Source organism: Bos mutus, chromosome 9, assembly GCF_027580195.1.
Source record: "Bos mutus isolate GX-2022 chromosome 9, NWIPB_WYAK_1.1, whole genome shotgun sequence".
In the NCBI taxonomy this organism is placed as follows: domain Eukaryota; kingdom Metazoa; phylum Chordata; class Mammalia; order Artiodactyla; family Bovidae; genus Bos; species Bos mutus.
Window position 1 is genome coordinate 76,885,299 of NC_091625.1, and position 25,124 is coordinate 76,910,422.

General features: G+C 40.4%; 1 protein-coding gene across 1 annotated transcript in view; it reads right to left on the reverse strand.

The window, feature by feature from the left end:
• Window positions 1-395: 395 nt before the first annotated feature.
• Window positions 396-25,124, reverse strand: part of TXLNB (taxilin beta) — a 56,481-nt gene continuing 31,752 nt past the window's right edge. Inside the window, exons 7-10 of the mRNA XM_005891958.2 lie at window positions 21,288-21,362; window positions 9,678-9,770; window positions 5,074-5,169; window positions 396-3,852 (exon numbers count right to left, since the gene is read on the reverse strand). Of these exons, the coding sequence (XP_005892020.2) occupies window positions 2,917-3,852; window positions 5,074-5,169; window positions 9,678-9,770; window positions 21,288-21,362 (1,200 nt within the window). The 3' untranslated portion in view covers window positions 396-2,916. The remainder of the gene's footprint in view (window positions 3,853-5,073; window positions 5,170-9,677; window positions 9,771-21,287; window positions 21,363-25,124) is intronic.

The window sequence follows — 25,124 nt, forward strand, 5'->3', positions numbered from 1 at the left end:
GAAAGGAAAATAATCTGACACCTTTGTTCACTCCCTCCCTCAGGGTATTTCAGAGAGGGCATCTTACAGAGAAACCTGTGGAAACCTAGTCTCAGGGGAGATTGGCACTGAAGTGGATAGGTCTGAGGCAGTGATGGCCACCCACTGGGTTCTTTGTTCTCATTATACGTGGGTCATCAGGTTCTCTCCATCTCCCTTCCTCCCTCCCTCTTTCCTCTCTCTCACACACACAAACCAAGATTTCCAAAGTCTTCATGTACATCCTATTCATAGACTAAAAATTCAACCAAGAGAATATAACCACAATCTGTGTTAGGTAATACTGAAACACAGGAGTAACAAAGGTAAAAATAAATATAAATAAAAAATTTAAAAAGAAAACCACTACTGGAGCATGTGGGAAGAGAGGTACCTTTTAATAAATACATAAATTATAGTTATTTAATTTAGAAACCACCAATAACTCCAGTGTTTCTGGAACGCAGACTTATCACCTCTAGAATCAGTTACATGACCTTGATAAAGAAGAGAAATTCCTTATTCTTTTGGGTCTTATGAGTTATTGTTATAATTAGTAAGGCCAAAGGACTATAATAAAACATTCTTTGAATATTAAAATAATTATTTAAAAGCCTATATTAAGCCTTGCAAATTTTAGGCAAGTTATTGTATCTGAAATTTTGCCTAAGATATACACTGTCGTGAGTAATGTGTTGCCATGAAAGCTTTTGGATTAAAAAAATGAACTTTAGGTATTAGAATATTTGATTTACTAGATTTTGGCTCCTCTCCTGCCTCTTCCTCTTGCTAAACATTCAGACTGAGACTTTACTATGATTATCTAATCTTACCCATTCTTGGAAGTTCAGTTGCTGAAAATAAAGAGGAAGGAGACCCTCCTAGATTGTTCTAGTGCATATTTGGCTCTGAATTAAATGAACATTTAAATCTCGAAGATTTTCAGTTAATGTTGAATTTGGCTGGATATCCTGTGGTTATAACATCTTAAGCCTTTAAAAATACATGGGTTCTCAAATAGCGATATGCTTTTTTCCTGATTTTTTTCCCAACTAGCATTTTGTTATGACTCTCACTGTCTACATCAAACAAATTTTATGCAGTTTACAATGCTTATAGCATACGGTTGCCACCTACAAGTACTCTGTGTGCCTTAGCAGACAGCCACGTGCAACACTGAAGAACGATTTCTTGGATGAGTAGTAGAGAATCTTGCTTCTATCCATTTTTCTACTTTCAAGGTAGGACTGGGCTAGATGTTTTTTCCTCTTCCTCCCTTTCTCTCTTCCTTTTTCCTACCTCCCTCTCTTCTTATCCTATTTCTCTGTTGCAGTCTCTCTTTACTACAGATACAGTAATTCATGCTGTCAGTATTACTAGAGGTTCTTATTATGCAATGATAATGTCATACTCATGTAGACAACCCCAGGTGTTTCTAGCTTTTGCATCTCCTGAATCTTCACCTATTTTTCAAATCATTTTGAGTAGGAATCCATTTGTCTTTTGCTTTGTACTTCTGGCTGTACAGTATTCATTAAAGCAGAAAATGTGTTAGCTTGTACACCTCATCACTCATATTGAGACCCTGTGTAGGTTTCTGTTTCAGAAGAATAATAGCTTTTACTAAGCCATAATTGAGATGAGGGCTGAGTGTAATTTTCTGCTGCAAAGGAGAGGATTGGAAAGAAGGAGCAGAAGCTCTGAGAATTTAGACCACGAAAGTGACAGCAGGAGGTAGTGGGGAACCCTCTGGAGAGAGTGGTAGACACTCTCTCGGGGAGGCAACTGACGAGTTGGCAGGGTCATGTGAATATGGTCTCTTGAGACCTCTAGCTCAGAGCGGGGGAGGGGGGAGCGGGGATCAGAGCATAGCGTCTCAGTCTGAGGGCCCTCAATGCCTCCACCCCCTAGTTCCCTTTCCCACTTCCAACTCTTTCCTTGTAGGAAGCTGCCTCACCACATGAGCACGTTGCAAAGCAATGGGCTGAGTTGTGTAGGAGAAGCAGCTGGAAGAGGTGAGCAGTCCACTACTGTGATTGTTCCCCCCTTTTAGGGCCTCTTTTGGCTATCTTTGTGTCCACACACTCTCTATAGCCTTGCAGTCTAACTCAACTGCTGTTCTGTCACTTAATCTGTTGGCTGAATTTATTGACCTATCATTGGGTTATTTATTTTTACCCAACATTATATGGCCTAATATTTGTGTTCTGAACTTATTTCTGATTCACAGAACATTAATCTACTGTAGTCCCAAGTGCAAGTAAGAGATAATTTTTTTTGATTAGCATCTAAATATTTTGCATGAGAGAAAGCCTAAAAGAGGTAAGAGAAATGTGTATGCAATATTCGCTTGCATACATGTATATAAAATATGCATGCATATATGTGCATAGACACATATATGTATATATTCACACATATACATTATAAGCATACATACATATGCATATATTATTATATGTATATAATGTCTAACTGGAAACTGATCATCCATTTAACTTACTGTGGAACTTATTAAACTCTATGGAAATAAAGCATTACATTTTCAGTATTTATGTAGTGGAAGTCTTTAAACACCAAATCTTACTGTTGATTAAGAAATTGAATTCAGTACCATCTTAATGGCAAATTAATATAGATTTGCTATGCTGTATGTTTTGTTGTCATTTGCGAAAATTATACTATCAACCAACGTTAAACAGAAAAGCTCCAAGTCAATTATAAATTGAGAACAAATAGCAAAGGCTGCAGATACTTTACATAATATTTAAAACTGTATTGGTTCTAATTAAGCCTCTTCCATTAGACCTCCCTAGTCCTTAATGCCTCCTTCAGGAGATAATCCGTTACCACGATGATGGAAAGTCAGGAAGAACAGCCTCCAAAGGCAGAGGAGTCTTAGTCTACTCCTTCCAGATTGGTGTCAGCCACTTTGGGCAGTAGGGGTCCACCTGAGGCCCCTCCCGGCAGCCCCTCTGCTGTTGGTGGGGGCTGTGTCATGGGCTCACATCCAGACTCCCTAGCTGGCAGGTGTGCTCCCACTGCAGGTGGTGGGGCGGAACATTTGGCCTCCATCACACATAAGAAGGTCTCAGCTGGGGGCTCCAGGGCTTGACCGGAAGTCGCTGCCTCAGGCTTCCGGGACTGCCCGTTCACTTCCATCACCGGTAGCGAGGCCTCGGCTGTGGGCTCCTGGGCCTGACCTGAAGCTGCCTCCGGCTTCCAGGGCTGCTCATTGGCCTTCACCACCGGTAGGGAGGGCTTGGCTGGGGCCTTCGGGGCCTGACTGGAAGCTGCTGCCTCTGGCTTCCGGTTCTGCTGATCAGCCGGTGCTGCACCAGGGAGACCATCGTCTTGGGCCTCAGCTCCTGTCTCTGCTCTCAGGGTAGGTTCTGTCTCACTGACTCTCTTGTCCTCAGCCTGAGGATTTGGGGGAGGCAGGGGGATTTCTGAATGGCATGCGGGACTCAGAGGAGCTTGTTCCAGCCCCCTGAGGGCCGTGTCGCAGTCCCCTGGAGGACTGTCGACCTCTGGGTGGATTTCTTTGGATACGTCAAGGGTTGACTCTGGACAATGCATTATCATGAAGGCCGCCGCGAGATTTTGCACAGCCTTGTGAACGTTGTTGGCTTCCTCTGCGTCAGCCTCTTCATTCACAGAGGTGTTTGGCTCGTCATCAGAGGTGTGCTGACCTTGATCATCCTTTTCAGGCATTTTTGCTTCTCTGATTTTTTTATAGAGTTCATTTCTCTCTTCTTGTAAAGCTCGACAGAGATTCTCTAACCTTCCAATTTTCATCACGAAGCACTCATATTCTTTAGCTCTCAATGCTTTCTGTGATTTAAATACACACAAACAAAAGGGTAGGAAAAGTAAAACTGCCAGGTTTTACTAGAGTAAAGTAAAATGCTCTCTGGAGACAATCAAAATCATTAATCCAGGAATTTGTCTGTTAGGCTCTGACCACAGGGTGGTGGCTGAACAGATCCTTGGTCAGGGACATCACTTCTATTTTTGCATTATGTTGGAGACTTTGATAGAATTTTAATCCACTTTTTTTTTAAGGAAAGAAAGATAGCAAAGCTTCTTTCTGCTTTGGTCTAAGGCTTCTAAAAATCTTAAAATAGATGCATTTTCTGCTTCTAAGACTTAGAAGGAATAAGCAGAGGCTTGCGGCAAAATGACTGAGATGGACTGGGATTTGGCGGTCAGCAACGCCTTATCTGTCCCATAGATAAACGGCTATATGCTAATCCAGCAACTGTTTGATTTCTGTTTATGAATAATAAGCACATCTCTTTGGAATTGGTTGTAGTTTGGGATGAATTGTTAAAATAGTAATTATATCCAGAGAAAGTAACCACACTCTTTCATGATGCTGCTCAAACTATTCAGTTCTCCTTTTCTCTAGAAATGTTGGTGTGTTTGTGCATGGAATCATCTTACTTCTCCACCCCCCCCCCCTTCTGCTTTGTGCTACTCTGTACCTTTTAAGACTTTTTTTTCCACCTGTAAGCCCTGCCTCTCATGTTAAGGGTCATGTATCTTTGCTTTTTATGATCTCAAAACCTCCAGAGCCTGATGTAATATCAGTATTTAAATGCCTGTTGGAGGAATTAAACAATGCACATGCACATCTGTCTGTAAATTAGCACATACCCTGGGTGCTTGGGCTGGTGTTTTCTCTCAGTATGCTTGAATCAATTAATAAATTTATTCTGCATCTGTTATGTGTCCGGCACCAGGAAATTCAAAGACAGGTAAAACACTCATCCTGGCTTTGAGGAATTCACAGTCCAGCAGGTGTGGTGCTGTCTTGGGCACAGCTTTGGAATCAACAAGTAGGCATGTGACTTAGGGTCACAATGCTCTTTGAGTCTGGACCCAACTCTAAATTACTTTTGCTCTGATTATTTTTTATTAGAGTATCATATACCACACCCTAGAAAAAACTCAGCTCTTCAGAGGTCATCATTTGTGCTATTAGGGCATAATTATTTTCTGAGTATGAATGTATTGACAAGGGAGGATAAGCAAAGGGAAAAAGTTCCTCACCTCTTCAATCATGTCCAACAGAGCTTTGTTACAGTTCTCAAACCGAGCTTTCCATGTGGCTGTGTCCTTTTCCAGCTTCTTCATTTTCTTAGTGGTCTACAGAAATTATAGTGTTTTAATGTTAATTCTGAACAGTTAATATATCAGAGAAACTATCAGTTCCATATGTGACATCAAGAAAAAGTCCTTTCATTACTAGGTGCTGAAGCAAGCAAAAATCCAATGTCAAGGAATGAAGATTGAGTGGAAAGAGTCATGATTTATTTCTGAAGCATCTAAGTCAGTGGTGAACAAACTTATTTGCACCAGAGCCAGTTCAGGAGAAAGAAAACTACTTAAGTCCTTCCTTTTTTGTCATTGTGTTTTCTTTTGTGTAAAAGTAAAAATAACTTTATTGAGTTCCAAGAATAAGCTTGAAATTTAGATTATTTACTGTATTGAATGCAAGACTGTTAATGAGAAAGTTGGACCAGCTTTTTTGCTATTAAAATGTTGATAGTATCTGGGCACATTTGAGAAGTAGCCACAAAAAGGCAACTTTCAGTTTTCTCAGCCTTCATATTTGCAGAGTGCAGTAAGATTCACAGAATGTGATTACATGCGTTATTCATTTCATCCTTGAGACAGTCCCCCAAGGAAGGTTGTTTTCACCTCTACTTTATAAATGGGGAAACTAAGGTTCAGAGAGATGGAGTAATGATTCAGGTGAGTTTTCAGAGGAGTAGGGCTGGAGTCATTTCCATTTAATGCAACATATGCAGAGTGCCTGCTGGTGGCTAGGCAGAGGCTGGGTGTAGGGTATACAGAAATGAATAAAATGCAACCTAGCTTTTGCAAATCTGAAACTACTCTGCATTCCTGGTTATAGGATCTCCTCTCTGTTTGGATGATGGGAAGGACAGGGCTTGTATTCAGGGACAGTTACCCTGGATTAACTACACATGGTCACTGGTTGCTTCATGCTAAAAAGCCTAAGGTTGGGTCTGCTTGGAGGCCCAAGTTATTGGCTTCTGGGCTCTGTAGAGAAACTACATGAGCCTCCAGTGCTTTTTTATTTTCATCATTTCTTAACTGAGTTAATAGTTTATTAACTTTTTTAATGTCATCAGCCCCTTTAGGAATTTAATGAAATCTATGGAAAGTGGAGAAGGAAATGGCAACCCACTCCAGTATTCTTGCCTGGAGAATCCCAGGGACAGGGGAGCCTGGTGGGCTGCCATCTATGGGGTTGTGCAGAGTCGGACATGACTGAAGCAACTTAGCAGCAGTAGCAGCATGGAAAGTGGAAGTGAAAAATAGATTCCAAGGGATTAGATCTGATAGATAAGAGTGCCTGAAGAACTATGGGTGGAGGTTGGTAACATTGTACAGGAGGCGGTGATCAAAACCATCCCCAAGAAGAAGAAATGCAAAAAGACAAAATGGTTGTCTGACAAGGCCTTACAAATAGCTGAGAAAAGAAGAGAAGCTAAAGGCAAAGGAGAAAAGGAAAGATACACCTATCTGAATGCAGAGTTTGAAAGAATAGCAAGGAGAGATGAGAAACCTTCCTCAGTGATAATTGCAAAGTAGAGGAAAACAATAGAATGGGAAAGACTAGAGACCTCTTCAAGAAAATTAGAGACACCAAGGGAGCATTTCATATAAAGATGAGCACAATAAAGGACAGAAATGGTATGGACCTAACAGAAGCAGAAGATATTAAGAAGAGGTGGCAAGGATACACAGAAGAACTATACAAAGGAGGTCTAATGACTCAGATAGTCGTGATAGTGTGATCACTCACCTAGAGCCAGACATCATCGAGTGTGAAGTCAAGTGGGCTTTAGGAAGCATTGTTTTCCTCTACGAACAAAGCTAGTGGAGGTGATAGAATTCCAGTTGAGCTATTTCAAATTCTAAAAGATGTTAAAGTGCTGTACTCTATGCCAGCAAATCTGGAAAACTCAGTAGTGGCCACAGGACTGGAAAAGGTCAGTTTTCATTCCAATCCCAAAGAATGTTCAAACTACCTCACAATTGCACTCATCTCACACACTAGCAAAGTGATGCTCAAAATTCTCTAAGCCAGACTTCAACAATACATGAACCGAGTACTTCCAGATGTTCAAGCTGGATTTAGAAAAGGCAGAGGAACCAGAGATCTAATTGCCAACATCTGTTGGATCATGGAGAAAGCAAGGGAACTTCAGAAGAACATTATTTTTGCTTCATTGACTATGCTAAAGCTTTTGACTGTTTGGATCACAATAAACTGTGGAAAATTCTGAAAGAGATGGGCATACCAGACCACCTTACCTGCTTCCTGAGAAATCTGTATGCAGGTGAAGAAGCAAGAGTTAGAACTAGACATGGAACAATAGACTTGTTTCAAATTAAGAAAGGAGTACGTCAAGGCCGTATATTGTCACCTTGCTTATTTAACTTCTGTGCAAAGTACATCATGTGAAATGGCTGGGCTGGATGAAGCACAAGCTGGAATCAAGATTGCTGGGAGAAATATCAATAACCTCAGATATGCAGATGACACCCCCTTATGGCAGAAAGTAAAGAGGAACTGAAGAGCCTTTTGATGAAAGTGAAGGAGGAGAGTGAAAAAGCTGGCTTAAAACTCAACATTCAAAAAACAAAGATTATGGCATCCGGTCCTATCACTTCATGACAAATAGATGAGTAAACAATGGAAACAATGAGAGACTTTATTTTCTTGGGCTCCAAAATCACTGCAGATGGTGAGTACGGCCATGAAATTAAGACACTTGCTCCTTGGAAGAAAAGCTATGACCAACCTATACAGCATATTAAAAAGCAGAAGCATTACTTTGCCAACAAAGGTCTGTTTAGTCAAAGCTATGGTTTTTCCAGTAGTCATGTATGGATGTGAGAGTTGGACCATAAAGAAAGCTAGCACTAAAGAATTGATGCTTTTAAACTATGGTGTTGGAGAAGAAGACTCTTGAGTATCCCTTGGACTGCAAGGAGATCAAACCAGTCAATCCTGAAGGAAATCAGTCCTGAATATTCATTGAAAGGACTAATGCTGAAGCTGAAGCTCCAATACTTTGGCCGCCTGATGCAAAGAACTGACTCATTAGCAAAGACCCTGATGGTGGGAAAGATTGAAGGCAGGAATACAACAGAGGATGAGATGGTTGGATGGCATCACTGACTCAATGGACATGAGTTTGAGCACCTCTGGGAGCTGGTGATGGACAGAGAAGCCTGGCATGCTACAGCCCATTCGGTGGCAAAGAGTCAGACATGACTGAGCGACGGAACTGAACTGATGGGACTACACCTAAAGATGCAGTATGCGTATCATTTTTTCTTTTTTTGCTAATTCTACTAAAAGTCTATAAATGAACTTCAGATAAAAATTTTTGCTCTAATATTTAACTGAATCTTAAAACTATTTAATTTTGAAATAATATTTTTCTACTCTAATGTTTATTCCAAATTAAAACTCTGTAATTAAAAAAATATTTTTAAAATGGTTGAATCCTTTCTGGAATGGGAAAGTTGTAACTTTTAAGAAATGTTGACCTATTAAGTTTGCTTGTGAATGGTGAAATTTATCATATATGTTTGTGAAATTTTTTTTTAAAAGAATGTTTTCTACACTTAAAAGAGGTTAATGCTAGTTCCTGTTCAGAAAAACAGTTCTGATGCTGATTTTGTTTTGGGAAAACAATGAATTAAATAAAATTTAAACATTATGTCCAATAATAAAATTAGCAACTTATATTTGTAAAAGTGGACTTCCCTGGTGGCTCAGTGGTAAAGAATTTGCCTACCAATGCAGGAGACATGGGTTTGATCCCTAGGTCAAGAAGATTCCCTGGAGGAGGAAATGACTACCCACAACAGTATTCTTGCCTGGAAAATCTGTGGACAGAGAAGCCTGGTGGGCTGTAGCTCATGGGGTTGCAAAAGAGTCTGACATGACTTAGCGACTAAAACAACAACAAACAATACAATTTGTAAAAGACTTTTAAAAAGTTAAAAATCCTTAAAAACACATTAACTTATTTGAACTTCACAATCTTGTGACATAGGCAAGAAAAAATAGCATTTTAATAAGGGAGAAGTTAAGTGAATTGTTTACTGCTACTTGATGAGTAAGAGCATGCCCAGAATTTGAATTCAGACTTCTCATTAAAGATTGTCTTAGTTATATCATATTACATATATTCTCTTCTGAGAATATTCTATGAAATGGTATTTTCTACTCTAACATTCTGCTCTTGCATATTTGTATGAAAGTTTTTTTTAATCATTAGAAGATTTGATATTTTTATTTCAGCATAAACAACATAATATTATATTGCTAGCTCTTTTCTTTTTAAACCTCTCCATGGACTAGAAAAAGAAAATATTCTTCCTCAGGGTGAAAATGTATCCTGGTGTTTTTTGATTCTTCCTAAAATTAATCTGCCAGATATTTAACCAATAAAATGCAGCCCAGATCTCATTTGCATGTATAAATGTTTCATTACTTCATGAAATGCACTGAAATATCTTAGTGAGAGAAAAATGAACCCAAAGGAAAATTGCCTGTCAAAATAGAAAATGTCAGTATTTCATGGGAGATAAGCAATACTCACTTTATCCATTTCTTGTTTGAAAGTGGCAAACACCTCATTGCTTTTTGTCAGTGTGCTCTGAAACTCTTCAAACCTTCCAGAGTAGAGAGTAAGCTGTAAATAGGGGAAAGAGTAAGTTTGTTTTAGGCCTGCTTTCCTGTTTTAGGAATGCTTCCAAAACAAAACCACCTGTCGTTGTTTGTTATTTGAAAAGGAAAATGATTTAAGAGAATTCTCAATACAATGTTAGTGATATGTTCAATTCTTTTTACTTTGCGATCAGCCTAGGTCAGTGAGTATGACTGAGGTACTTCTTTAAAGAAAAATGACATAATAAAATATATCATCACCATTTCATTGTATCATAATTTTTACCAACAAACATTTATTGAGCTCTGACTGAACATAGCAAGGACTATTATGTACAAAAGCATTTAACCTGTATCTGCTGTTTTTGAGGGAATCCCAAAGACAACTTGATTACAGAACAGTGAACACAAAGTACCAAAGTAGTTAAGTACTGATCAGAGAATGAGATAAATGTGGCAGGTGATCATATAAGTCACATTTTTGTAGAGAAGGTGAGCCTTGGGCTTGGTCTTGAGGGAAGGGAGATATGGGCCAGATATGGACTAGGGATACTGCCATTATGTGGTTGTGCTATTATAAGCACGTGTCATTTCCCTTTTTGACATTGTGGTTTTGTGTGTTTTTGAATACAGTGTTCTAGCCAATAGCAGTTAAATGTTCCTTTTCAAGGAAATGAGTTTATTATACCAATTTTTAATAGAAATTATCATTGGAAGGACTGATGCTGAAGCTGAAGCTCCAATAGTTTGGCCACCCAATGCAAAGAACCAGCTCATTGGAAAAGACCCTGATGCTGGGGAAGATTGAAGGCAAAAGGAGAAGGCGGCAGAGAATGACATGGTTAGATAGCATCACCGAGTCAATGGACATGAATTTGAACAAACTCCTGGAGATAATCAAGGACAGGGGAGGGGCCTGGTGGGCTGCAGTCCATGGGGTCGCTAAGTCGGACACGACTGAGCAACTTCACTATCACTTTTCACTTCCATGCTTTGGAGAAGGAAATGGCAACCCACTCCAGTGTTCTTGCCTGGAGAATCCCAAGGATGGGGGAACCTGGAGGGCTGCCGTCTATGGGGTCACACAGAGTCGGACACGACTGAAGCGACTTAGCAGCAGCAGCAGAATGGTTCATTCTCACATGATTCAGAATAGCAGAGGTTTTACTGCAGTACATGGGCTTCCCTTGTGGCTCAGCTGGTAAAGAATCTGCCCGCAATGCGGGAGACCTGGGTTTGATCCCTGGGTTGGGAAGATCCCCTGGAGAAGGGAAAAGGCTACCCACTCCAGTATTCTGGCCTGGAGAATTCCATGGACTGTATGGTCCATGGGGTCGCAAAGAGCTGAGCAACTTTCACTTTACTGCAGTACACGAGAACAGTAAAATAACATAAATCCTTTCATAAGAAACAGATTTTCCAAAGAAAAATCAAAACAACAGCTCATCAGCATTTTGAAATCAGTCATTAACAATGTGAATAGGTGATAAATTTGGGGTAACTCTAGTGGCTTAAAAGTTTTCTCATGATTCCTTGCCATACAGACTGAAAAAGACTGGGTACCGTGTCATCAGGGAATTCACGGCCAGGAAAGCTTTCAGACACATAGTTCAAAGAACAACACAGTTAACCCTTGAACAAAGCAGGGGGTTAGGGGCATTGACCCTCCATGAAGTGCAAAATCTGTGTATCATATATAGTCAGCCCTCTGTATTCCCAGTTCCTCATCTCTGCAGTTCCCTATCCATAGATTCAGTCAATGTCAGATACTGCAGTACTATATATAGTATTTGCTATTGAAAAAAAAAATCCATACATAATCATCTTCACAGTTCAAATATGTGTTGTTCAAGGGTCAAAACTAACTCATTATGTGCAATGCACTCTTGACATATTCTGTTTAATTTAATAAATCTGTTTCATTTTCTCCACAGACAAGTGGCTAGGATTCACTAAGTTGATTTCAGGGTGCATGAATAAGTCAAGTCCCTCAGTTTGAGGATAAGCCCCTGTGGGACTGCCTGCCTGTGGGAATAACTATCCCAGCTGATCTTCACCTATCACAAAATCCATTCATTTGCATTTTGGACCCAGTCTCCTGTTAACTTCTTTTCCTTACTCTCCTCTTTCTTTTCCCAACTTTTCAGTAATTCCATTAGGATTACAGTGGTTGTATAGATGTGGTCTCCTGAGCTGGTCCTCCCACCCTCTCTTGCAGTCCTATAGCTGCAGGCTGCAGACAAGAGGGGAAGGTGGGCCGTGTGTGCTCTGTTTCACCTGCGCAGCCTTGACAGGGGACTTCCCTGGTGGCTCAGCAGTAAGAATCCGCCTGCAACGCAGGAGACGCAGGAGACATAGGTGAGATTCCTGGGTCAGGAAGATCCCCTGGAGAAGGGAATGGCAACCTACTCCAGTATTCTTGCCTGGAAAATTCCATGGACAGAGGAGCCTGGTGGGGTACAGTCCATGGGGTGGCAAAGAGTTGGACATGACTGAAGCGATTGAGCATCCATGCATGCATGCAACCTTGACAAGATCAGCGGGAGCAACCACACCCTCCCCGGCCAGCTATCTTCTTCTTTGGGCTGAGTGTTCTTTTGATGTATAAACTGGGCGGATTTTGTTTTCCTCCTCTATGTTTTCTGTGTCATGGAGATGACAGATACACCAAAGTTCGAGGGATTAGTGTCTCACTTCATCACCACTTTGGCCTTTTTCTAGTGACCCTCAACTTTCTTGTCTTTTAAATTGGGTAAAATACATATAACATTCACTGTCTTAACCATTTTAAGTGTACAGTTCAATATTGTTAAGTAAATTCACATTGTGCAAATGAATTTCCAGAAATTTTCATCATGCAAAACTGAAACTCTGTAACCCAGTAAATGATAGCTCTCCATTTCTTCCTTTCCTTCTAGTGATTTTTTTTACATCTGCTTTTCTTTCTGTTTGACCTTTTTGTCATAGGTGGCAAAATCTGTGTGAACTATACTTTTCTCAGGTAACCAACTCTGACACTCTTTACTTATATACTAACTAAAAATGTACACTTCCTGTTTCCTTTATGGATATTTGTTTGGTCGTATTTTCCTTCTCACTTTTATGTTGACATGATGCGTGTCTGATGTGTCATATTCCCTCTTTCACTGTGGTATATCAGAGAAGCATGGAAAGAACATCCAGAGGTCATCCTCAGGATTCCTACCAGAGGCAGAAATAGAAACAAACTACTCTACGGTTAGTAACAACAACTCCTGCTCCAATATTTCACTTTTAAATGGGCTAGGTGGCACATGCATTCTTTTAACCGAGCACAAATTTTGATTCCAACATCACAAGAGAAGACTCTACACATGGACATCACCAGATGGTCAATACTGAAATCAAATTGATTATATTTTGCAGCCAAAGATGGAGAAGCTCTATACAGTCAGCAAAAACAAGACTGGGAGCTGACTGTAGCTCAGATAATGAACTACTAATTGCCAAATTCAGACTTGAAGAAAGTAGGGAAAACCACTAGACCCTTCAGGTATGACCTAAATCAAATCCCTTACGATTATACAGTGGAAGTGAGAAATAGATTCAAGGGATTAAATTGGATAGACAGAGTGCCTGAAGCACTATGGACAGAGGTTCGTGACATTGTACACGAGTCAGTGATCAAGACCATCCGCAAGAAAAAGAAATGCAAAAAGACAAAATGGCTGTCTGAGAAGGCCTTACAAATAGCTGAGAAGAGAGGAGAAACTAAAGGCAAAGGATAAAAGGAAAGATATAACCAGCTGAATGCACAGTTTGAAAGAACAGTAAGGAGAGATAAGAAAGCCTTCCTCAGTGATCAGTACAAAGAAATAGAGGAAAACAATAGAATGGGAAAGGCTAGAGATCTCTTCAAGAAAATTAGAGACATTTCACGTAAAGATGGGCACAATAAAGGACAGAAATGGTAAGGACCTAACAGAAGTAGAAGATATTATGAAAAGATGGCTACGATACACAGAAGAACTATACAAAAGAGATCTTGCTGCTGCTGCTAAGTCGCTTCAGTCGTGTCTGACTCTGTGCAACCCCAATGACTCAGAAAGTCATGATGGTGTGATTACTCACCTAGAGCCAGACATCCTGGAATGCGAAGTCAAGTGCGCTTTAGGAAGCATCACTACAAACAAAGCTAGTGGAGGTGATGGAATTCCAGTTGAGCTATTTCAAATCCTAAAAGATGATGCTGTGATAGTGCTGCACTCAATATGCCAGCAAATTTGGAAAACTCAGCAGTGGCCACAGGACTGGAAAAGGTCAGTTTTCATTCCAATCCCAAAGAAAGGCAATGCCAAAGAATGTTCAAACTACTGCCACAATTGCCTTCATCTCACACACTAGCCAAGTAATGCTCAAAATTCTCCAAGCCAGCCTTCAGCAATACGTGAACTGTGAACTTCCAGATGTTCAAGCTGGATTTAGAAAAGACAGAGGAACCAGAGATCAAATTGTCAACATCTGCTGGATCATGGAAAAAGCAAGTGAGTTCCAGAAAAAGATCTTCTTCTGCTTTATTGACTATGCCAAAGCCTTTGACTGTGTGGGTCACAACAAACTGTGGAAAATTCTTAAGGAGATGTGAATCCCAGACCACCTGATTTGCCTCTTGAGAAATCTGTATGCAGGTGAAGAAGCAACAGTTAGAACTGGACATGGAACAACAGACTGGTTCCAAATAGGAAAAGGAGTATGTCAAGGCTATATATTGTCACCCTGCTTATTTAACTTCTATGCAGAGTCCTGTATATTGTCATTTGCTTATTTAACTTCTATGCAGAGTACTCATGTGAAATTCTGGGCTGAATGAAGCACAAGCTGGAATCAAGATTGCTGGGAGAAATATCAATAACCTCAGATATGCAGATGACACCATCCTTACGGCAGAAAGTGAAGAACTAAAGAGCCTCTTAATGAAAGTGAAAAAGGAGAGTGAAAAAATTGGCTTAAAGCTCAACATTCAGAAAGTGAAGATCATGGCATCCGGTCCCATCACTTCGTGGGAAATAGATGGGGAAACAATGGAAGCAGTGAGAGGCTTTACAAAATCACTGCAGATGGTAAGTGCAGCCATGAAATTAAAAGACATTTGCTCCTTGGAAGAAAAGCTATGACAAACCTAGACAGCATATTAAAAAGCAGACATTACTTTACCAACAAAGGTCTGTGTAGTCAAGGCTATGGTTTTTCCAGTAGTCATGTATGGATGTGAGCATTGGAGTATAAAGAAAGCTGAGTGCCGAAGAATTTATGCTTTGGAACCGTGGTGTTGGAGAAGACTCTTGAGAGTCCCTTGGACAGCAAGGAGATCAAACCAGTCAATCCTGAAGGAAATCAGTCCAGAATATTCATTGGAAGGACAGATGCTGAAGCTGAACCTCCAATACTTTGGCCATTTAATGCCAATGATTCATTAGAAAAGACCCTGATGCTTGGAAAGATTGAAGGCGGGAGGAGAAGGGGACAGCAGAGGATGAGATGTTTGGATGGCGTCACCCATGTGATGGTCATGAGTTTGAGTAGACTCCGGAAGTTGGTGATGGACAGGGAGCTTGGTGTGCTACAGTCCATGGGGTCACAAAGAGTCAGACACGACTGAGCGACTGAACTGAACTGACTGAAATTTTAATTACAAATGTTCATAGCATATATGAAACAAAGTTGTCTAGGAATTGTCTTAGCTAACTTAGGTTATTTGGCTTGGAAAGTAATCCAATTATTATTATAGTTGTAGAGAAATCTCCTCTCATCTTAAATAGATACAGTGAGGTCTTCTGAGATTAAAGACTGTGATTACCTGTCTTTAAGAGTTGACTCACTGATCTTTCCCCTTGGATAGTATTTTATGTCTGCAATGCTGTGCTGTGTTGATATTGCTGACTTTCCACATCTACTACCATCTTCAGCCTTATTGATCCAATGAACACTCTATTTGTAGCCACAGTTGTATTCCATTGATCATCTCTGACATTTACTCTATTGCCTTGGTTTGTATAATTGAAAGTCAGACGTCTCTTCCCTAAGTGAGAATCATGCCCCAGACTGGCAAGCTATTGTTTTAGGACTGAAAAGTGACTTCCAGCTAGGAAAACACAATCTGTCCTTTATATTGTCTTTGCTCAGACCATAGAAATGGGGACTAAGACGTCTTCCTCCTACTAACCCACTCTTTTAATTGTCAAACCAAAGGACGTGTTTGAGTGCTTTGCAAAATCATCTGTGATAGACTTTGTTTAAGCTGGCTTGAAACTCAACATTCCAAAAACTAAGATCATGGCGTCCAGTCCCATCGCTTCATAGCAAATAGAATGGGAAAAAGTGGAATCAATGGTAGATTTTATTTTCTTGGCTCCAAAATCGCTGCAGATGGTGACTCCAGGGATGAAATTAAAGGATGCTTGCTCCTTGGAAGCAGAGATATCACTTTGCTGACAAAGGTCCATCTAATCAAAGCTATTGTTTTTCCAGTAGTCATGTATGGATGTGAGAGTTGGACCATAAAGAAGGCTGCATGCATGCATGGATGTGTGTGAGCTCAGTTGTGTCCAATTCTTTGTGACCCCATAGACTGTAGCCTGTCAGGCTCCTCTGTCCATGGAATTTTCCAGGCAAGAATACTGGAATGGGTTGCCATTTCCTCTTCCAGGGGATCTTCCCAGCCCAGGGATGGAACCCGTGTCTCTTGCATCTTCTACATTAGCAGGTAATTCTTTACCACTGTGCCACCTGGCAAGCCCATAGAAGAGTGCTGAAGAATTGATGCTTTGAAACTGTGGTTCTGGAGCAGACTCTTCAGAGTTCCTTGGACAGCAAGAAGACAAAACCAGTCAATCCTAAAGGAAATCCATCCTGAATATTCATTGGAATGACTGATGCTGAAGCTGGAGCTCTAGTACTTTGGCCACCTGATGTGAAGAGCCAACTTATTGGAAAAGACCCTTATGCTGGGAAAGATTGAGGACAAGAGGAGAAGGGGATGACAGAGGATGGGATGGTTGTATTGCATCATGGACTCAACGGACATGAGTTTGAGCAAACTCCGGGAGATTGTGAAGGACAGGGAACCTTGGGGTGCTGCAGTTCATGAGGTGGCAAAGAATTGGACATGACTTAGTGACTGAACAACAACAGACTTTGTTTTTCAAGGTTTAAACTTTAAAAAAATGTAGTGTTGATACTTTTCAATAGAAGCTTGTTTAAGCATTATTACATGTAGGGATTCAGGGCCTCCATATTCTTCTTGATGTTTAAGTAATTATTGAAGTTGTGAAAATGCCTTGAAGACAAAAGAGATAGACAAGAGAGGGTCCTTGCAGAGAGAGCCAAGCACCATGGAAAGCAAAGTGATGAAGGAGGCAGGGTTAACTCAGTTTAGTACCATGCTTCTACAGCCCTGGAAATTCTCTGTGTTCATGAACTAGAGCTGAACAGGGTCCTGAGATCATCTTTTCCAGTGGTTCTGAAGCTTTTTGGCAACTAAAGAACTTCTTTGTCTCATCTATCACTAGGTGTGTCCTTAGCCATGAGATAAGAAAGCCTTCCTCAGCGATCAATGCAAAGAAATAGAGGAAAACAACAGAATAGGAAAGACTAGAGATCTGTTCAAGAAAATCAGAGATACCAAGGGAACATTTCATGCAAAGATGGGCTCAATAAAGGACAGAAATGGTATGGACCTAACAGAAGCAGAAGATGTTAAGAAGAGGTGGCAAGAATACACAGAAGAACTGTACAAAAAAGATCTTCATGACCCAGATAATCACTATGGTGTGATCACTCACCTAGAGCCATACATCCTGGAATGCGAAGTCAAGTAAGCCTTAGAAAGCATCACTACGAACAAAGCTAGTGGAGGTGATGGAATTCCAGTTGAGCTCTTTCAGATCCTGAAAGATGATGCTGTGAAAGTGCTGCACTCAATATGCCAGCAAATTTGGAAAACTCAGCAGTGGCCACAGGACTGGAAAAGGTCAGTTTTCATTCCAGTCCCAAAGAAAGGCAATGCCAAAGAATGCTCAAATTACTGCACAATTGCACTCATCTCACAGGCTAGTAAAGTAATGCTCAAAATTCTCCAAGCCTGGCTTTAGCAATATGTGAACTGTGAACTTCCAGATGTTCAAGCTGGTTTTAGAAAAGGCAGAAGAACCAGAGATCAAATTGCCAACATCCACTGGATCATGGAAAAAGCAAGAGAGTTCCAGAAAAACATCATTTCTGCTTTATTGACTATGCCAAAGCCTTTGACTGTGTGGATCACAATAAACTGTGGAAAATTCTGAAAGAGATGGGAATACCAGACCACCTGATCTGCCTCTTGAGAAACCTATATGCATGTCAGGAAGCAACAGTTAGAACTGGACATGGAACAACAGATTGGTTCCAAATAGGAAAAGGAGTACATCAAGGCTGTATACTGTCACCCTGCTTATTTAACTTATATGCAGAGCATCATGACAAATGCTGGGCTGGAAGAAGCACAAGCTGGAATCAAGATTGCCAGAAGAAATATCAATAACCTCAGATATGCAGATGACACCACCCTTATGGCAGAAAGTGAAGAGGAACTAAAAAGCCTCTTGATGAAAGTGAAAGTGGAGAGTGAAAAAGTTGGCTTAAAGTTCAACATTCAGAAAACGAAGATCATGGCATCTGGTCCCATCACTTCGTGCCGAATAGATGGGGAAACAGTGGAAACGGTGTCAGACTTTTTTTGGGGGGGCTCCAAAATCACTGCAGATGGTGACTGCAGCCATGAAATTAAAAGATGCTTACTCCTTGGCAGGAAAGTTATGACCAACCTAGATAGTGTATTCAAAAGCAGAGATATTACTTTGCCAACAAAGGTCCGTCTAGTCATGGCTATGGTTTTTCTAGTGGTCATGTATGGATGTGAGAGTTGGACTGTGAAGAAGGCTGAGTGCCGAAGAATTGATGCTTTTGAACTGTGGTGTTGGAGAAGACTCTTGAGAGTCCGTTGGACTGCAAGGAGATTCAACCAGTCCATTCTAAAGGAGAGCAGTCCTGGGTGTTCATTGGACGGACTGATGCTGAAGCTGAAACTCCAATACTTTGGCCACCTCATGCAAAGAGTTGATTCATCAGAAAAGACCCTGATGCTGGGAGGGATTGGGGGCAGGAGGAGAAGGAGACGACAGAGGATGAGATGGCTGGATGGCATTACCGACTCGATGCACATGAGTTTGGGTGAACTCCGGGAGTTGGTGACGGACAGGGAGGCCTGGCGTGCTGTGATTCACAGGGTCGCAAAGAATCGGACACAACGGAGCGACTGAACTGAACTGGACTGAGCCCACAAGATAACACTAGTATTAACTCATACACTAACTAGTCCTTAGCATTTTAATTAATATCATTGTTATCATTAGATTGTGAGTTTAATTAGGCAGGCATTTTTGGTTCTTTTATTGAGTAGTATATCTCTAACATGTAGAGCCATGTCAAGCACTTAGATGCTCAGTAAATATTAGTTGAATTAATTATGCTTATTATGGGGCAGACACTGAATTAAGTGCTTTGCATGCATAACCTGAAAACAAACTGCATGTATTACGAAGACTTATTTTCCTTTTATAAACTGAATCAACTATACGAATAGCTACCATCCATGCTGCTAAGCGAAGCTGTTATATTGTCAAAAACAACTACATTTTACACAGCAGCTGCTGCCTCATATGCTGTTATGTTTTGGAAATACTGAAAAGTAATAGGCTTCCAAGAGGTCAAAGGACTCCAGCTTGGGATCTTAGATACATTGCAGCATCCTTGTTTTACAGACCAGGAAGTTTAGGTCCAGGGAGGTTTAGGTGAATTGTACAGAATCAGACAGCTTCTCAGCAGAAGAGCCATCTGGTCCCTGGACTCAGCCCAGTTTTGAGGATTGAACAAGGAACACTGGCAAGTCTAGACCTTGGTTCCTTCTTTTTCAAACTTGAGGGAGTGGGAAATTAAATCATACCTTTCAGGTTATTAAAGGCCTGTTTTCTGATATCTGCTGAATGAAGCACTCTCTAGCCCAGAGTCTCATGGTATTAATGTATTCTTCATTTAGCATAGAAGAGTAGAGATTGCTTATAACAGATGTTGTGAACACTGAATAGCTTCAAGTACTGTCTGCTGTATACTTCAAGGCTTTGTGCTGTGAATGGGACAGAGATAGAGCCAGAAGCCCTGACTTGATGCTCTGGATTCTCCCCTCCTACCAACCCCTGCCCCGCTACAGTCAGGTCACACCTCCTTCCCCCTGCCTACTTCTGGCTCGGGAACTGTCTCTGCCTGCCACCCACCCCACACCGTGAAATGATGTGCTCTGTGACTGCCTAAAGGGTGATCTTGAGTTTGTAACTTTATAGTTTAATCTTTTAATTCTGAGTCCTTTGAATCTATTAATAGTGAAAAAATATATTTTTCAAATTTCTGTGTAATTAATATTTTAAAACTGTTTGGTATATTAGTGGGGAAACAAGTCATCATTGTGTTTGGTAAACACATTGGAAAAGTGTTCTTTAGGAAGGTTAGAAATCAAAATGTTATCTTTGTTTTTGTCTATGCAGTGATGTAATTTGTGATTTTGCTTCTTTTAAATTAAAAAAAAATGTACAAATATTCATTGAACTTGTTCATTCATACAATGAATAATTTTTTAATATTTACAATGGACAAGTATTCAGCAGTCAGAACATTAACATTTATAAGTGAAATATTCAAATCTTAAATTAATGCTGCCCTTTTTCTCGCTTTTGGTGAATTTTCACTGTGTGATTTTATAGTCCCTTTAGCAAGTGGGCATTTCTCCCAGCTGGGGAACTAGGACTCTGTGGCCCAGCCTGTGGCACGATGAGCAGAGCCCCAAGGGCCCCAGAAAGATGGGAGAAGTCTGGCTTTCCTCCAGAGCCAGCTGTTGCATAACCTTTATTTTTGAGCCTGCAATACGAATTCCTATAGTCTAATCAAAATACACTCATAACAACATGAAACCAAATAAAAATGATTTCTAACTTGTCCACCATTTCTAATCATTCAGCACTGGCAAGGCCAGCACGACTCTGTTTTGCTGACTCTATTTTTCTAATTTCCTTTTATTGTGAATAATATCAAACAAGTAAGGACATTTTCAGTATTGGGAATTATAGATGGTGCATTTGAACAGGTTCCATCAATCCTTACCTTCACAGGTTAATGGGGGAGGAGGGAGAGAGGACCTGTGAACAGATGGGTGAGGACCTGGCCACCAGCCTATCCTGGTTGACCCTCATTTGTATGTCAGCAGACCTTTTGACCAGAAGTTGTTGGTGCGGAGCATTTATTTTTCTTAGATATAACATTGTGCCTTTATTTTTACTTAAAAATAGTAAATATGAAGTTATTCTTCATTTCTAACTCCTGCCCCCACTTCCCCTCCCACGTGGAAGGCCTTGTGTGGACTCCCTTTGGTTCACAGCAAGGAAGACACACTGCATGCACTGTTGTACCCCTACTTCACCTGAGCCTGCAGGACTGTCTCTTGTTCCTTCAGCACTTTAGCCTGAAGTTTCCACTCTGCTGCCTGGTTCAGCAGCTGTAAGGAGAGAGAACGCGTGGAAAGATCGTCAAATTGTCTTTTAAATTACCGTTTATTGTGACTCCTGTGTAAACTTAATTGCTTGCTAAATAATCTTCTTAAGTAATTTTTGGGGAACTTTATAATCAGAAAACTAACAAAACAACTAGTTTTAAAGGTCTTATTCTCAGCTAAAAATTAGTGATTCTAATGGGAAGAAAAAAGAGGAAAGAAAGTCTCCAACTCAAGCATGAATCACACAAAATTCTGGACCCCTCTGTAGCAATTCTGCCCAGCTATCATTCAACCTCTGCTTGAACATTTTCAGATTATCCTTACCTGGGGCATTGTTGTGAGCAACTGTTCCTTTGTATTAAACCTAACTGTTCAAGCAGTTAGTTATTGTTTTTTTAAAAAAAACAGTAGTGCTAGAACTGGAAGACCTAAGATATTTAATTTGTAAAGCAGCTTGATTGGATAATCCTCTTGAGTTTTACAACTTTCTTCCAGTCTTTTATATCTGCTTGCATCCAACTTGACAATTTTTTTTCCTATTTGCCTACATCTAGGCTTTCAAAGCATTAAAGCATAGTTTTTATAGAAACAACTTTTTGACACTTATTTCATGAGTTTATATATTATTCTGTTGATTCACATAATGCAAAACCAAGGATAACTGGGAAAAGAGTTGGGAGCAAAGATCTGACTCTTGGTCTTAGCTTAGGCAACCATCTTCAGATACTGCAGAGTAGCTAACTCACCCCAGGATCCAACATGCTGTGGGCCTCTGTCAGTATGCTTACAGAGAATGGTGAACGTCATGGATAACCCAGTCAGTCAGTCAGGTGGCTGTCAGTTAAGAAGTTTCTATTTTATTTCAAGATAGGCTGATAGAAGTTTTTTCCTTTTTGTTAATCCATATATTTTAAAAAATGTCCATTTTTGTTATTGGAACCAAAAATAATAAAATCATTATTTTTAAAAACTTGGAGGCATCTTTTCCCTTATCCGAGTTAGTCTTGACCTCTCCATTTATAAAAGGGGGTTATGGTATGGACCTAACAGAAGCAGAAGATACTAAGAAGAGATGGCAAGAATACACAGAAGAACTGTACAAAAAAGATCTTCATGACCCAGATAATCATGATGGTGTGATCACTGACTTAGAGCCAGGCATCCTGGAATGTGAAGTCAAGTGGGCCTTAGAAAGCATCACTATGAACAAAGCTAGTGGAGGTGATGGAATTCCAGTTGAGCTATTTCAAATCCTGAAAGATGATGCTGTGAAAGTGCTGCACTCAATATGCCAGCAAATTTGGAAAACTCAGCAGTGGCCACAGGACTGGAAAAGGTCAGTTTTCATTCCAGTCCCAAAGAAAGGCAATGCCAAAGAAAGCTCAAACTACTGCACAATTGTACTCATCTCACACGCTAGTAAAGTAATGCTCAAAATTCGCCAAGCCAGGCTTCAGCAATATGTGAACCGTGACCTTCCAGATGTTCAAGCTGGTTTTAGAAAAGGCAAAGGAACCAGAGATCAAATTGCCAACATCCACTGGATCATGGAAAAAGCAAGACAGTTCCAGAAAAGCATCTATTTCTGCTTTATTGACTATGCCAAAGCCTTTGACTGTGTGGATGACAATAAACTGTGGAAAATTCTGAAAGAGATGGGAATACCAGACCACCTGATCTGCCTCTTGTGAAATTTGTATGCATGTCAGGAAGCAACAGTTAGAACTGGACATGGAACAACAGACTGGTTCCAAATAGGAAAAGGAGTTCGTCAAGGCTGTATATTGTCACCCTGCTTATATGCGGAGTACATCATGAGAAACGCTGGGCAGGAAGAAGTACAAGCTGGAATGAAGATTGCCGGGAGAAATACCAATAACCTCAGATATGCAGATGACACCATCCTTATGGCAGAAAGTGAAGAAGAACTAATGAGCTTCTTGAAAGTGAAAGAGGAGAGTGAAAATGTTGGCTTTAAGCTCAACATTCAGAAAATGAAGATCATGGCATCCAGTCCCATCACTTCATGGGAAATAGATGGGGAAACAGTGGAAACAGTGTCAGACTTTATTTTTTGGGGCTCCAAAATCACTGCAGATGGTGATTGCAGCCATGAAATTAAAAGATGCTTACTCCTTGGCAGGAAAGTTATGACTAAACTAGATAGCATATTAAAAAACAGAGATATTACTTTGTCAACAAAGGTTCGTCTAGTCAAGGCTATGGTTTTTCCGGTAGTCATGTATGGATGTGAGTTGGACTATAAAGAAAGCTGAGTGCCGAAGAATTGATGTTTTTGAACTGTGGTGTTGGAGAAGACTCTTGAGAGTCCCTTGGACTATAGGGAGATCCAACCAGTCCATCCTAAGGGAGATCAGTCCTGGGTGTTCATTGGAAGGACTGATGTTGAAGCTGAAATTCCAATACTTTGGCCACCAGATGCGAAGAACTGACTCATTTGAAAAGACCCTAATGCTGGGAAAGATTGAGGGCAGGAGGAGAAGGGGACGACAGAGGATGAGATGGGTGGATAAGCATCACTGACTCAATGGACATGAGTTTGGGTAAACTCCAGGAGTTAGTGATGGGAGGCCTGGCACGCTGCAGTTCATGGGGTCGCAAAGAGACACGACTGAACTGAACTGAACCTTTCTGTGACTTATATCTGCTGTTCTGCTAAATTGCTGCAGGAAAAGAGGGCATCATTTTAGTTTCTTGGTAAGATCAAGTTACTCCATGTCTGTCCCGTAGTCTCTCTCACAAGAATCTTTGCCTGATTGTTCCTCTGTTGTGCCTCATATATTAAATCCAAAGGTACTGATGTTCTATAGGAAGCATCGTTTACCTGAGGATAATTACATCTAAATAATAAATAAATGCTTTATTTCTTACTTTGAGAGCTAGATTGTAAATGGATTTAATAAATTAATCTTTAAGAGCACATGGAGATTTGATTGTAATTATGCAGTGCCCACCAGGTTATATTTTCCAAAATCCATTCTTTTGTTGTCATGTTTGAAAACCAAAGTTTAAAAAAAATTACTATTCTGACAAACTGAAGTGATTCCAGTCTGATTTTAGGTAAACGCAAAGCTTGTGATCAGTTGTTAAATGGCCAAATCTGAATGACTGGTTGGTTGTCTCTCCCCAGCAGCAGATACATGCTTTAACTCATGCCTCTGAAACACACCTCTGAGTGTGATGTACTATCACAGAGCTTGGGATCTGGGGACAGATGTACTGGAGATGTGGCCAGCATACCCCGGTCACTTAGCAGTGTGTGACCTTAAGCAAGTCACATATCCTTTTATGGGCCTCAATTCTCTCATCTGTTTTGGAGTGTTTAGGGTTAATAAGATATCAGTAAAAGATACCACTTGGTTTCTTAAACCAAAACTCAGGAGTCATCCTTGATTCTTCTGTTTCTTCACTGTCACCATCTTCCAGTTCAAAGCATGGCTTGTTGGTATTATGTTAAAAACTTAACTTTTATCCATGTCCAGCTCTTCTTCTCCACTGCCACTTCCCCAGTCAAAGCCATCATCAGATCTTGCCCAGATTGCTGCCTAGCTGTCTTGCCCTTCTCTAGTTCACTTTCTACCTATCAGCCAAAGTCACTTTTTACAGATGCAAAGCAGATCCTGTCACTTCCTTTGCTAAAACTACCCAGTACTTTCCCATTATATTTAGAATAAAATTCAAACTATATGTCAAGCAATACAGTTTGCCCCTTGCTTACCTCTACAGTTTCATTTTGAAATTTTC